This window comes from Stegostoma tigrinum, chromosome 27, assembly GCF_030684315.1.
Source record: "Stegostoma tigrinum isolate sSteTig4 chromosome 27, sSteTig4.hap1, whole genome shotgun sequence".
Taxonomy (NCBI): domain Eukaryota; kingdom Metazoa; phylum Chordata; class Chondrichthyes; order Orectolobiformes; family Stegostomatidae; genus Stegostoma; species Stegostoma tigrinum.
In genome coordinates, this window is record NC_081380.1 from 31066499 (window position 1) to 31082698 (window position 16200).

Sequence of the window (16200 nt, forward strand, 5' to 3'; positions counted from 1 at the left end):
TTAATGGATATAATCCAAATGGTGATGATGCTTTGACAGAAATAGGAATAAAAGGGTTGTCCCATGAGTAGACATTAAATAGAATGGTCCTGTATTCTCTGGCTTTCGGAGGAATAAGAGATGTTTTTTGTTAGAGGACTTGGGATGTTCTTTGTTAGATGCTGCAAAGCTGTTTCTCTTGGTTTGAGAGTCTTGACCTAGTTTGCTTCATCTCAGTATAAGACGACCGAGACGGGAAATTTCTTCACTGAGCAGGCTGTGAGGGAGTCTGAAAATTAGGGCAGCATGGTAGTTCAGTGGTTAGCACTACTGTCTCCTAGCACCAGGGATCCGAGTTTGATTCCACCCTCAGGCAACTGTCTCTGTGTGGAGTTTGCACAGTCTCCCTGTGTCGGCATGGGTTTCCTTCGGGTGCTCCAGTTTTCTCCCACAGCCCAAAGATGTGCAGGTTAGATAGATTAGCCATGCTAAATTGCCCATAGTAGCCAGGGATGTGCAGGCTAGGTAGGTTAGCCACCAGAAATGCAGGGTTAGGTGTGGGATGCTCTTTAGTGGGTTGGAGTGGACGTGATGGGCCAAATGGCAGTTACAAACAATATATTTATTGATACTGAGGGAATTGGGACACATAGAGCTAAGGCAGAAGAGTGGAGTTGAAGTGGAAGATTATCTATGGCCTCATGGGATGGCAAAGTAGGATGCAGCCTACTCCATTGGCTGGAAAACTGGTAACAAGGCACATAAAATTTAGCACTGAAGGGGGTGTAGAGGAGATTCACTCGGTTGATTCCAGCGTTGAGAGGGCTGGATTATGAGGAGAGACTGAGTAGGCTGGAATTATTCTCATTGGAATTCAGAAGAAGGAGGGGAGATCTTATAGAAACATATAAGATTATGAAGGAACTAGATAAGGTGGAGGCAGGGAGATTGTTTCCACTAGCAGGTGAAACCAGGACTAGAGGACATCACCTCAAAATAAAGGGAAGCAGATGTCGGGCTGAGGTCAGGAGGAACTTCTTCACCATAAGGGTTGTGGAATTCCCTGCCCAGTGAAGCCGTTGAAGCTACCTCGCTGAATGTTTTTAAGGCAAGGCTGGATAAATTTTTGAACAATAAAGGAATTAAGGGTTATGGTGTGTAGGTGGATAAGTGGAGCTGAGTCTCAAAAAGATCAGCCATGTTCTTATTAAATGGCGGGGCAGGCTCGAGGGGCCAGATGGCCCACTCCTGCTCCTAGTTCTTATGTTCTTATGTAAAAAAAAGTAAAATTGGCATTCTGAGAGAATCCCTTTAAATGGCAGCTTATGAAAACTAATATGCAGGTGCAGCAAGTAGTTAGAAGGCAATTGGTATGATGGCCTTTATTGCAAGAGAATTAGAGTGCAGAAGTAAAATAGTCTTGTTGCAATTGTATACAGGCTTCTTGAGACTGTATCTGGAGTAATGTCTATGCTTCTATCTCCTTATTTAAGGAAGTATATGCTCACCATAGAGGGATTACCAGATAGGTTCATGAGACTGATTCCTGGGATATAGGGATTGTTCTATGAGGAGGTCTTGAGTAGATTGGACCTACATTCTCTAAAATTTAGAAGAATGTGGTAAATCTTTGAAACTGTCTACTCCAAAAGGCTGTGAAACCTCAGACATTCAGTATATCCAAGACAGAGATAGTCAGATTTCTAAATATATAAAAATAGGAGATAGTGCAGGAAAAAGGTATTGAGGTAGAAGATCGGCCATGATCTGACTGGACAGTTGAACGGCCGAATAGGTCAAATGGCCTGTTTCTGCTCCAATTCCTATGTTCCTGTGAATTGTTATGATCTGGAATGCACTATCTGAAATGGAAACAGAAGAAGATTCAATATTAATCTTCAAAAGAGAATTAGATATATACTCGTCAAGCAAAATTTCTTCTGTGTATGTGGAAGGGGTCTAAGGACCAAACTGTGGCTTAATATATTTAAAATAAACAATTTACCCATTTGTATGTGAATTTTCCACTGTGATAGGTCAGTATTTTTGGTGGTATTCAGTAGCAGAATGGGACATGCTGTGATATTCAAAGTAGATCAGCATAAAAATATTTGAAGCAAGTCTAAAAATTATTTCATGATTTGTGACACAGAGACAGAAAAGGCAAAAAATGCATATAACTGGCATGGCGGTGAAAATCCACTGGCACACGGGGAAAGTAAGACTTTGATGCAAACCAATTAACCTTAAGAATAAGAATTCTGTCAACAGATGAAAGCTGAGGGCTGTAACTTTGAAGAAGGTTTGATTCTCTGGTTAATGAGTTTAATTTGATTTCATTTCTATTGTCAACTGATGCCAAATCTACAAAGTCAGGGGAAAAGCTATGTCACAGGATGATTATAGAACAGAGAACTCATCAATCTAGGGGAAAATAGTGATTCCTCCACCCCCACAAGATATTGTTCCATTGCCTCATGAGTAATATTTTTTCTTCCACCCCCTTCCAAAAACATTATTCAAAATGGCAATTAGTCTTCAGAGGATGAAATTCCTCACTTCATCAATGAATATCCACTGAACAAAAAATATAGCATTTTTTCTCCTGAGTTTCACGCTGGCCCAGCCATTTGTGGCTTCGAGTAACGTACTTTCTCTTCATTATTTGACTTTAAGGCATAAAATACATTTTGCGATTTCCTTGAATCTTTTGCACCTTTCAAGTCTGTCCATGCCATATATCAGAGAAGAGTTTTAGAGATAACTATCATGGCCCTGCCGTCTGAGAGATCACATTATAACCACAAAGGTCAAGACTGATGTCAGAGAAGACTCTTAGAATGGTGATCCGTATAATCTAGCAGAGATGAGGCAAAATCTTTCATTCAGAGCAAACTGATCTAAGGGAGTAAACTTCTTGCGTACACAGCAATCTTTGCCTGTCCAATGTGCATTTCAGCAAAATAGGAGCCCTCAAATGTCCATGATTCCACTGGTAGGTGGCATTCCTGGCACTTAGAAAGTAACTTTGACCAACTTGTCAAGAATTTGATTTTGAGTAACTGGATTTTTAATCCCTACCACCTGAGCCAATATTTATCCTTCAATCAACATCGCAGAAACAGATAGATCTGGTCATTATCTCGTTACTGTTTGTGTGAATTTGCTCTGAGCAAATTGATCACTACATTACAACAAGGAATGCAGTTCAAAAATACTGCATTATCTATGAAGTGCTGTTGGTTGGACTGAGGTCAAGAGAGCTGCTATAGAAATATTAGTCGTTCTTTCAGCCCCATTACACAGGTGAACTTTCTGAGTGTTTTCTTTTACATAAGCCTGTCCTTGTCAGGTTTGGTCTTACTTTACCATTCTGGCTTACCATACCAGCCTACTTCTTTATCACCTCCTATTAAAATGAAATCCTCTTCCTTTATTCCTCAAAGGAAGGATATAAATGCTAAAATACATTCATCCTCAAAGGCATGATGAAAAACCATTGCCCTCATGTTTTTTGAGGTTTCTAAGATCTGCAATGTGATGAAAAAGATACTTTAACAAGAGGTCCTGACCCCTTCACAGGATAGGCTGGATTGAACTTACCCCAGCTTGTAAACTCCCATTTCATTTCAACATAAAAGTCCTGTGCCTGTTGGAAACAAAGAAAAGGATTGAAAAATATAGGGTTAAGAACAATAATGCTGGATTTATTTTTCGAGGGAGGGAGGGAGGGAAAAGGGGATTACTCAACCTTACAAAAACGGATGAGCAGATGGCAAAAATGCAGGGGTCCATGATGGAATTATATCCATGGACCCAGGAGATTTAACGGGTTGAATATTTTATTTTAGCTCTGGTTTTCCTTGCAAGCACAGGTTGATATAAATATAGTTTCACAGAAAACCTCTACTTTTCAATCACGTCAAGCCTATCAGTGCTTTCAATTTCGAAAATAGGCTTTCTTGTGCATAATAATCTGAGCCCTTTTTCTGTTGACTTCTGAGTTCTCTTGTCTGGAGCTATGGACATTTCTCATCTTATTTTGTTGCAGCAACATTCAAATATTTCTTTTGCAAATACATTAATTTATGCTGTATAGAAGAAAAGTTCTCATTAAAAAAAATTCCCTCAATGGTCTCCCTCAAACAATGGCCTTCTCTGAAATCAAGATGAATTTGGAGCAGGCTTGCTTGTAGACTATTGCCAGAGGGAGTGTGTGTATGGAAGCCTGGAGGGATCTAAAAGCAAACAATTCAGAGTAATCAGGCTTCTGATCTTTCAGAGAACTAGTCAAAGATGGCACCTAGGATCTCAAAGTCTGAGGATGTTTTGGTGTGAGCAGATGTCCTGCAGTACAACAACTTCACAAACACTATCACTATTGGTCCAGGGAAGATGGAACTCAAAATCAAACTATCATTATGAAGAAGGGTCACTGGATGCAAAACTTTCTCTCCACTGATGACCTGCTGAGTTTCTCCAGTGATTTCTGTTTTCATTTCAGATCTTCAGCGTCCGCAGCTCTTTGCTTCAATATAATTCTCTAACATCTTCTGCGCATAATTCAGCATTAGTAACCTCCACAACAAATTAAACTGACAACAGAAAGGTGCTGTTGGCTTACCTGACGGAGTTTCTCTAATAGACAAGGGATCCCTGACAGTCGTTTAATAGATCTTTGGTAATCGCGATATCGAAGGACAAGTTGCACCAGCTCCAGGTCCCCTGTACTTATTGCCTCTTGGAGACCTGTGGGATGTATGGAGAGATTAACATCAGTCTGCTGTCAGGTGAACGCAAGTGATTTATTTCCAATGTACTTTAAGAAGATTTTTTTTCAGATTTTGTTAACTGTTTTCACGACAAATATTTTTACCACGTAGCTCAGTGGTTAGTACTGCTGCCTCATAGGGCCAGGAACCTCGGTTTGATTCCACCCTCAGGTGACTGTCTGTTTGGAGTTTGCACATGCTTCCTATGTCTGCGTGGGTTTCCTCCGGGTGCTCCGGTTTCCTCCTACAGTCCAAAGATATGCAGGCTAGGTGGATTAACCATGGGAAATGCACAGTTCCTGAGATAAGGCAGGGGGTGAGACTGAGAGCGATGCTCTTTGGAGAGTTGGAGTGGACCTCATGGGCTAAATGACCTGCTTGCTCACTGTAGGGATTCTAGATTCTAAAATGTACGAGCTTATTTTCAGAAAGCTGAGTCTGATGAAAGTGAGTCACAGTCTCCAGCATGTTGTTCTGTTATTTGTTTATTCTTTTACAGCCTGAGGCATGGCTAGCATTGATTACCACCCCTAACTTCTCAGCGATTTCAGAAGAATATTGTTACTGTCAGCCACATTGATTTGGGTCTGGATTTACATCCAGGCCAGAACAGGTAAGAATGTAAATTTCTTTCCTTTACAGACACTCGTGAAACTGACAGGTTTTTACAACAATTGACAATGGCTTTGTGGTTACTGTTCTTGAGGCAAATACCAGAGATCGAGTGGAGACTTAGAGACAGCTTTGTAGAGCTCATAGAGCACCTGTGCTCTGTTCACAACAAATGGCAACACCTTCCAATTGCGAACCATTTTAACACCCCCTCTCACTCCCTGGGTGACATGTCCATCCTGGGCCTCCTGCAGGATCACAATGATGCCACTCGGAAACTGGAGGAGCAGCACCTCAGGAGCTTCCAGCCCAGCAGCCTAAACATGGAATTCACCAGTTTTAAAATCTCCCCACCCTTGGCCTCATTCCATGTCCAAACCTCCCTCTCATCCCCACCTCCTTGACCTGACACAATTTGTCCTCTGATGAAGGGTCTAGGCCCGAAAAGTCAGCTTTTGTGCTCCTGAGATGCTGCTTGGCCTGCTGTGTTCATCCAGCTTCACACTTTGTTATCTTGGATTCTCCAGTATCTGCAGTTCCCATTATCTCTGATACAATCTGTCCACCTTCTCGCTCACCTATCTGCCCCTCCCACCTCACTGACCGATCCCCACCTCTCCCTTCCTGCACTTAGCTATCACCATCCCACCCACCTTCCTCAGTCACCCTTTCTCTCTCTATCTATTTCCCAGCTCCCTTCCTCCTCTCCATTTCTGAAGAAGGGTCCTGACCTGAAACATAAACTTTCCTGTTCCTCTGATGCTGCCTGGCCTGCTGTGATCCTCCGGCTCCACACAGTGTTATCTCTAACTCCAGCATCTGAAATTCTTGCTATTTCTACCAGAGATATTAATTGAATTTGAACTTCATCAGCTGCTGAGGTGGGTTTTGAACTCATGACTCCAGAGTATTTGCCTGGACATCTGGATTGCTAGATCAATGACATTGCTGCTGTTACATTGCCATCATCACTAAGTCTACAAGCAGGGCCACAAGTTTTTTTTAAGAAAAGCCTTTCCAAATCCGCAACTAAGAAATATTCCAAAGTGTACACTGGCAAAAAAAAATCAGTGATAATTGGAGATGAATGTACTGATATTACTGGAGCTCCATTTTGAAGTATACAAGTCCAGTCAGTCCTGCGTGTGTCTTTCACAACAAGGAGAGAAATTGCTGGAGAAACTCAGCAGGTCTGGCGACATCCATGGAGAGAAAGCCAAGTTAATGTTTTGGGTCCAGTGACTCTTCTTCAGAACTGTTAACTCTGCTTTCTCTCCACAGATGCTGCCCAACCTGCTGAATTTCTCCAGCAATTTCTGTTTTTGTTTCAGATCTTCAGCATTCATGGTTCTTTAGTTTGTTTTTGGGTCTTTGTTGAGTTTTACCTTTTTTTTTCTTCCCTTCTGGGATTAGTATAACTAGAATTGGCTTTCCCAATCTTTAAGAGTCAGGTTTAAGTTTTTAGCAATACATGACCCCAGGACTTTCAGTCGAAAATTTCTGATGCAATGAATAATGTACTATTCTGTTACAATGGAGCTATGTCCCTTTATGCTGTATTGGAGGCAGTTCAGAGAATGCTTACTAGATTAATGCCAGAAGTGAAAAGTTTGTCTCAGAGGAGAGATTGAGCAGTTTAGGTCTATAGTCACTCCAGTTGAGAAGGATGAGAGGAGTTCTAATTTAGGCATATAAGATACTAAAGGGGATTGACCAAGTAGATGTAGAGCGGATGGCTATAAGAACAGCTCAAAGGCTATGAATCCTGCAGTGATGTACTTACCTCCTGGCACGTCAAAGCCTGTCCACCATTTACAAGGCACAAGTCACGACTTTGATGGAACAGTCTCCATTTCCCTGGATGATGGAGCTCCAATAACACTCAAGAAACTTAACACTATCCAGGAGAAAGCAGCCTGCTTTAAGTGTCACCACACCCATAAACATTCTCTCCTTCATCACTGATGCTCGGTAGCAGCAATATGTAAAATCTACAGGATACACTGCAGTAATTTACCAAGACTCCTTAAATATCACTTTCTAAATCTACAAACACTATTGTCCAAAAAGGCTAAGGGCAACTGACTGGGAACACCACCACTTGCAAGTTCCAGGCCACTTGCCGTCCTGACTTGGAAATATGCTATCATTTGTTCAGCAATGCTGAGCCAAAATCCTGGAACTCCTTTTCTAACAGCATTGTGGGTATATCTACAGCACATGGACTTCAGTGGATCAAGAAGTCAGCTCACTACCACCTTCTCAAAAACAGCTTTGGACAGGGAATAAATGCTAGCCCAGCCAATAATACACATCCATGAAGGGATAAAAAACACATCAGACATACAAAATGAATTGCTGCCATTTATCTCTGTGGCTTTATCACATTTAATTAAATCTTGTGTTAGTAACTACATGGGAGTACTACTTGTGGATATATGTCGAGTACTGGCATTTTTTAAATTCCTTCATAAGTTTTGTTCCAAGTCAGTTCCTTTTAGTAGATGTTGGTTGGAAAGGAACGATATCATGATCCCAGTGCAATCAGTAGTAGGGCTATGACACAATAACCCTGATTTGCTATCCTCTACTTCTGAAATTGAGTGGACATGTACTGCTAGTTCAGGATTACAATTAATTTTCACACTTACAGCTACCACTTCAAAGTTCTAACAGGCAAGTGTAAGATGTGTTTCACAGCGCTACAGAAAAGCAACTCTTGCAGCCCTGTCGAACAATTATCGCATACTCTGAACAGAAGACGTTACCAGAATATTTTGCCACATAGCTGGACAATATACTGCAAATATTCTTTGGATCAAAGAGGCCTGATTGCGATTTTGGCTGTTCTCTTACTGTAAATGAACTGCTGTGACAGTGCAAGAAGTAACAGGAACCCTGAAAGTTTCAAGCAATGCAATGTGAGAAAAATAGCAGTAAGCAATGCCTTGCCTGCCAGTCTTCCTTTATTTAACTGCAGAAGTCTAAAGTTAAAGATCCCAAAGTTATTACATTTCGCAACATAAAATTAAGTTTGACTTTAATTGATGTTTAAACAAATTAAAAAGTATAAAAATATTCCAACATGTACATTATGATCCTCCAGTACTCCTGATGTGGTCTAAATATGATTGGGCCATATTGTAGGGCCAATATCTAATTCATATGCTAACTTCACCTTGGATATAGTCAGGCAACAGAGAAATTCTGCTGCAATATTAGTTCAGCCTAAAAATGGTATTGTTGTTATAATTTAGTAAAGCCTATTTTTTAAAAAAAAATTAGCTATTTGTCAATATAAATCTCTAGCATTTCAACATTAACAGATACATAAAAGAGGACAGAGTACTGTAACATATCACAAGCCAAATAAATTGTCTAGGTCAGATGAGGTAAACAGGTTATCATTTGACTTGGAGTTTATCTCTATGACACTAGAGAATTAAGGGATAGGAAACAAGAGTAATCTTCTTAGTTGAAAAATTAAAGACTTCTAATATGTACTCCCTTAGAAATGGATTAGATATGTATTGTTGCATATACTGTTTGTTTCACTCATTCTGTGAAAAGTAATTTCGTTGTTTAGGGCACGGTGCTAAATAGCACCAAGATCAAGACCATACTGCAGGCCTCCTTTCATGATGTAATGTTCTGTACATTCATTTGGAAGCGTGTGTTTGTGATAATACTGTGTGTCCTTCTCATCTTTTTTTCACCCAGAGGGTGGTTGAGTGTGGAATGACCTGCCAGAGGAAGGAATGGAGGCTGGTACAACATTTAAAAGGCACCTGGATGGGTGCATGAATAGGAATGGTTTAGTGATGTGGGCCAAATGCTGACAAATGGGACTAGATTAATTCAGGATATCCGGACAAGTTGGACTGAAGGGTCTGTTTCCATATGAATAACTCGATGATTCTATGATTCTGTGACTCTAACACAACCTGATTCTTTGTTTGAAGCTGTTTTTTTTTGTCAGATTTTGTTTGATTTACAATCTCTCTCCCCATCTGTTTCCCTTTAAAATGACAGTTAGAATTTCCAATACTTGAGCAGTTATGTGGAAATGTACATTCCATCATTAAACAGCTCCTCTCAACAAGAAAGTGGCTATTGTTTGGCCACAGTCTATAGAAGAGCTTTACACAAGCTATTTGCCTTCATTGCATCTATTATACATGTAATTACCTTTTGACTGTGTTGTACAAAGCATTGAAAGTTTAGTGGTTTTGTTTGTTCCCTCTTTATGGTAGGCAAAGCATCCCTGTACATGAAATCCTAGTGCAAGGCCAGCCCACCAATTAGGGCCAAATGGGATCTAAAAAGGAGTTTCAGCTGAAATTGTAAGTAGACCTTGGCTGGAGATTTGTGAACAGTTCTGGGTTCAACGCTACGGGAGGGAGATGCACAGATTGGAGAGGGTGCCGAAAATGTTCACAAAGATTGGTTCCAAGGATGAGAAATTTCTCTTATAGAAATAGATTGGTGAAATTGGGACCAAGTCCCCTCGAGAGGAGAAGGCTAAGAGGAGATTTGATAGAGCTTTTCAAAATTGTGAGGGGGCTGGACAGAACAGATCGGGTGAAAAACTGTTTACACTCATAAAAGGATTGAGAAAGTGAGGATATAGATTTTAAGTCATTTGCAAAATTAGCAAATGCAATGTGGGAAAAATCTTTTTTCACACAGTAAATGATTAGTGTCACTGCTTGGATGTGTGGAGGAGGCACGTTCAATCAAGGCATTTGAAAGGGCATTAGGTGATTATTTGAATTGAAACAATTTGCAGGGTTACAAGGAAAAGGTGAGAGAATGATCATGATATGCATCTGGAGAACCAGTACACACAGAATGGCTTCCTTCCGCACCTAACATTTCTGTGATTCTGTGATTATAGCACACAGGGTAGATGTAAGAAATCACACTGGTGTTGAAGATAACAAAGTGTGGAGCTGGATGAACACAGCAGGCCCAGCAGCATCTCAAGAGCACAAAAGCTGACGTTTCGGGCCTAGACCCTTCATCAGAGAGGGGGATGGGGTGAGGGTTCTGGAATAAATAGGGAGAGAGGGGGAGGTGGACCAAAGATGGAGAAAAAAGAAGATAGGTGGAGAGGAGAGTATGGGTGGGGAGGTAGGGGGGGGATAGGTCAGTCCAGGGAAGACAGACAGGTCAAGGAGGTGGGATGAGGTTAGTAGGTAGGAAATGGAGGTACAACTTGAGATGGGAGGAAGGGATGGGTGAGAGGAAGAACAGGTTAGGGAGGCAGAGACAGGCTGGGCTGGTTTTGGGATGCAGTGGAGGGAGGGGATGAGCTGGGCTGGTTGTGTTTTGCGGTGGGGGAAGGGGAGATTTTGAAGCTGGTGAAGTCCACATTGATACCATTGGGCTGCAGGGTTCCCAAGCGGAATATGAGTTGCTGTTCCTGCAACCTTTGGGTGGCATCCTTGTGGCACTGCAGGAGGCCCATAATGGACATGTTGTCCGAAGAATGGGAGGGGGAGTTAAAATGGTTCGCAACTGGGAGGCACCTGGGAGGACTGACCTATCCCCTCCCTACCTCCCCACCTATACTCTCCTCTCCACCTATCTTCTTTTCTCTCCATCTTCGGTCCGCCTCCCCCTCTCTCCTTATTTATTCCAGAACCCTCTCCCCATCCCCCTCTCTGATGAAGAGTCTAGGCCCGAAACGTCAGCTTTTGTGCTCTTGAGATGCTGCTTGGCCTGCTGTGTTCATCCAGCCCCACACTTTGTTATCTTGGATTCTCCAGCATCTGCAGTTCCCATTAACACTGGTGTTGAAAGCAGCTTTCTTCTGAGGCGTCTATTATGGGATGTTGATGGAGCAGTGATGGAGACTCTCCTAGCATTAGCTTTCTTTACCAAGGGGCAGAATTTTTGTTATATGTTGAAGAAAATCATTTACAGATCCAATAATATCAAAAGAAACTTGCACGGGCACTACACGAAAGTAGACTTGCATGGCTACAGTGGTAAGAAAGGGACAATACGTTTCAGTGGATTATTCCACAGAGTTAGTCTTTGTTCAATGAGCCAAATGGCCTTCCTCTGTATCATCTTGACTTTGAAACTCCATAAGGAATGCATTTAGAAAATAATTTTAAATATTGCATTCCAACTTCATGCGGTAATTTTAGACTTTGTCCAACTTTGTAAGAGAGGAGATAAAGAGTGGGCTGTCTCTACTGAACCTTTTAAGAATAAGTGTGAGTTGAATCAAGTTTTTTGAAGAGATTCTTGCAGCAAACCCCAGTCAAATTTCTCAACAAATCTTATCAAACATGTCTCATTAGCTACCTCACCCTGCCACCTCACAGCATCTCTCACATCCAATTCTAGTCCCATCTGGCCATGTTCCATTTCTGAAACAACTCACCACTTAATGGATATTCACAAAAAAACCAGCAAATTCCTTTTGCTTGGGCCAGTTCTGAAAGGCCACTGTGTACCTGGACAAATGGTGGCAACCTGGCAATACCGGTCATCAACAACGTAATGGCACGCAGTTACATTGCTTGCGGCACATAGTCAGAATGGCCTACACTCCCTCAATCCCATTCTTTCTCCTCTAGTCATTGTTTAACAATATGCCATTGGGTTTACCTGTCCTTAGCTACTTCCTATCTAACCACCCTCTGTAAATCAGCACCATGCTCTCCCAATTCCCACTGGACACCTGTACTTTGTCACAGTCCAAGGGGAACATCATAGACAGGCAAGCAATCGGACAATTCCAAAAATGAGCTTTTATTGACAACCAAAGGAAGCACAAAGGAAATAAATACAGGCTGCAGTTTTACCCTAGAATGCAAACTAAAGTAAAACTAAATGAAACATTGCCCGTCCAGGGTGGTTTTCTGTGCACCTAGCTTGCCTTAGCTGGAATTCAGTGTCTCTCAGGTGCTGTCTGCTTTGCAACACCTAATGCAATGACCTCTATCATTCCCATGGACAGCTTCCTCCAGCTCAATGTTCTCATCCTCCTCTTTGGATAACTTCTCCCATTCCCCTGGTTCCTCAGCATCTATCTCATTGCCTGCTCCAATGGTGCAGTGCTCACTCTGGTCTGTACTGAAGGCTGTAGCCAGTACAAGCTGTGGAACCACATCTTCAACAACCCCATTGCCTGCTCCATCATCATGCCTCCCCCCCCAACCTCTGTGTCCCCTTTCACCTCAGGGCACTACCCTGGCAGCCTATTTCCACCCATTTCTCCCCTCCATCTCAATGTGGAAATGCAGAACATTGAATTCTGCTTCCAAAAGTCATCCTGACCCCCTAAGCCCTCACTAAATACACCATCCTCTACACTTCCCGATTGCTAATAACTCCCTCCCCAACTCCCGTAGCTTTCTATGTGCTGTGATGCTGTTTCCTTCAAACAACTTTATCTCCCCCCTGCCACCCCATCACCATCCTTATTCCCACATCCACGATGCCTCTGCTTTCCACCCTCCCTTCCTAGCCTTGACTGCCCCACACAAATTGGCAATGATCTGCCCCTACAGGCCACCCCTGCACCCACCCAATCAATAGATGGACACCCAGCACTATATCTGTCCCAGAACTTTGACCAGCTTCAATGGACAGCAACAATGAATACAATATGACGGACCAGAGCCTGGCCACTGCATTTGCAGCTCTGAGACTGATAATATGGGAATCCCCTGCCGGCTATGCTGGCCATGCAGAGCTGACCATTGCCCATTCTCTGCCCTGCGTGCTTGGACAAACTCCCTGACCGTCAGCATCCCAGGCTGATGGCTGATGGTGTTTCTGCTAAAGCATTAACAGACATGGCCTGGCCAGGCATGGCTGTTTCGAACATGCAGACAGGCAATAGAAAGCATACAGCCCCAAGGTGAAGCCTTCCCTAATCAATGGCCTGGGGGCCTATCCCTTCAATGCAAAGTGCCCCTGCTGCGGCCTTTCAACACTAGATATCGATGCACCCTGCAGTGTAATTCTCTCCTTCCTGAGTGGCCTGCACATGTATCAGAGAGGTGCTGTGATGGTTATGAAGCATTGGCAAATGTCAAATGCCAATGTTCATAGATGAAGGCTGCCCAGCAATCGAGGCCTGAGATGCTGTTTGGTGCTGAGCAATGCAAAGCTCCTCACAGCCAGCAGTGAGCTAAAGTCACCAGGTACCCACTCACATTCCCGTGTCAAGAATTCTCATGTTGACTCTGTTTGGTGCATTTGGAAAGATAGGAAGCTGAATCTTAAAGAGGTGTGTTGTGGCATTAGTAAGGTGAAACTTCCCCCCTTAATTAGCAACACGTTGTTGTCTGATGAGAAACCTGGGCTGAATATTGTGGGCTGCACATACAGACATGCGGTTGTGTCCTGTAGGGGGCCCTTAATGGTCTGTTAGTGCTCTGTGCCCTGTTGATGCTCTGTTGGTACTCTGTTGGTGCCTTGTTGGTGCTCTGCTAGTGCCCTATTTGCATCTTGTTAGTTTCCTATTCTTGCCCTGTTGGTTTTCTATTGGTACCCTGTTGGTTCTCTGTTGGTACCCTGTGTGTCCTATTTGCCCTTTGCTGGTGCTCTGTAGGTGCTCTGTTGGTGCCCTGTTGTCGGTGACATGGATACCAAAATATGCTTTGAAAATTTAAGATAGCTGAAGCAATCCAAAGCCCATTCAGCTTTTTCAAAATTTGCATCACTTACCTGACTATTTTCTGTTTTTTATATAATCCGCTGGATAAGAGAGTTTTCTCATGCTAAACTCCATTTGAGAAATAAATTAAACATAAAATAATAAAATATTACCTCTCTGAACTTTTGTGAACTCTGTGGAAAGAAGATCTACTTTCACATTTAATATCAGTCATGCTTCATTAATTATATTTTAAAATCCAGTGAACAGCCTGAATTCAAAATGATTAATGTATGAAAATTTAAACACACACAGAATCCTCAATGCGTCCATGAATGTGTTCCCAGGTTTCCAGGGTAAAGCTGTCAGATTCAAACACAGTCTGTATTAAATTACCTTATTTTGGTGGACCACTGGATGAGTTATTAATTCTGAATCTCTGTGCTTTTGGGTTGGACAACAGCTAGGCGTTAGGTATTGAAGGGATCATGTTAAGCAGTGATGGCTCCTGTATTCAAAGCAGCCTCCCAATGCTCATGGTAGAGGCCAACACATGATAGTGGTCACATGGGTGTGACAGCAAAGGAGTATACGATGAAAAGATCACTCGATAAGACTTCAGTCTTTTCACAAGGAGGCACAACAGAGAGGCAAAGAGTGAAAATTTTGAACAAGGAGCTTGTAGCATTGATTGCTACAAGATAACTTTGGTGGGAAGCGAAAATGGAGGATAGATTTCTGATTGTGTTCTGAAGAGGGGTTTGTGTTAGGGAAGTTGTTGCTTCAATCTTGTCCAAAATATCTGCGGCCAGTCAATGGGAAGTTGAATCATATCTTACATTTCTTTCAGGAAGGAGGAACTCAGTTAACAATGAATCGGGATTAAGTATTGATTTGGAGGGGATGCGTGTAAAAGAGTTTTCAAGCATTTGGCATAATTTTGTGTAGTTGGCTCGGGGGTATAGTGGATAAACTAAACCTGGCTAATATTAGAAGATATTTCTAATCATCTTGTTCAGGGACACTATTACATACTTCTGTCTTATCGAGTGATCTTTTCATCGTATACTCCTTTTGCTGTCACACCCATGTGACCATTATCATGTGTTGACCTCTACCACGAGCATTGGGAGGCTGCTTGAACACAGGAGCCATCACTGCTGGAGCAAGTGGGGCTTGAACCCAGACTCCCTGGCTGTAAGGTGGAGATATTATCACTGCATTATAAGATCCCTATGAATTATGCTGTTGTGGTATACACTAATGATAAGTCAAGTTGTTATAATTTCAGTGCTGACAACACCTCTTAAACCAGATTGTGAAACAAATGAAGCACCTCAATCGCAATCTCTGCTTATTGGGACAGTTGAACAACAAATTCCCCACAAAGCATTGACAATCAGTTGCTTTATGTTTTATCTGTCAAACGATAACACAAGGTAATAAAGGACAGAAACAAAATGAACCTCAGCTGAACTGCAGAGCAGCGAGAATAACAGGTTACCACACAATTTGCTGGACTTGTTAGCTCAGTTCCTCTTGATGAAACAGGTTGAGGGGTGACCTTATTGAGGTTTTATCAAAACATGAGAGACATTGATAGGGTGAATGACAAGGGTCTTTTCTGTAGGGTGGGGGATTCAAAACTAGGGGTCATATTTTTAAGGTGAGAGGAAAAAGATTTTGAAAGGACAACAGGGGCTTTTTCTAAACACTGAGAATGGTTCGTGTGAGGAATGAACTGTCATATAGAGCTACAAGATTTAGAAGAAATTTGGATAAGTTATGAATAGGAAAGGTTTGGAAGAGCAGCAGGTGGAACTAGTTTAGTTTGGGAACATGGTCAGTGTGGACAGCTTGGGCCGAAGGATCTGTTCCATGACAATGATTCTACAACTGAGTGACGGGTTCAAGAATTATGGAAGAATTTTCAGGGCCAATCATCGTGTGTGTGTGTGTGGGGGGGGGGGGGTGGCGGAGTTTTCCCATCAGCCTCTCAACGGCAACAAGCACTGAAACCTCTCCTTGCCTGAGTACAAGTGCAGCCAAAGGCGACGCTGCAGATGGATTTTACCTCTGCAGCAGGGATAGATTGGTAGCTTTTCCTACTTTTATTTGACATTGTTTTTAAAACGGTATTGGGAGGACAGCTCCATATTGAAATGTTCCCTCACTCAGTCACCTGTTCAACCGGAAACAATACTGGCATTGCGA

At 42.3% G+C, this 16200-nt stretch overlaps 1 protein-coding gene across 5 annotated transcripts in view; it reads right to left on the minus strand.

The window, feature by feature from the left end:
* The window catches only part of ankrd13b (ankyrin repeat domain 13B), a 421315-nt gene that overhangs the window by 154885 nt on the left and 250230 nt on the right, over positions 1–16200 (minus strand). For all 5 annotated transcript variants that reach the window (XM_048557095.2, XM_059655241.1, XM_048557094.2 and 2 more), the window contains exons 3-4: positions 4604–4728; positions 3583–3628 (exon numbers count right to left, since the gene is read on the minus strand). In XM_048557095.2, the coding sequence (XP_048413052.1) occupies positions 3583–3628; positions 4604–4728 (171 nt within the window). The remainder of the gene's footprint in view (positions 1–3582; positions 3629–4603; positions 4729–16200) is intronic.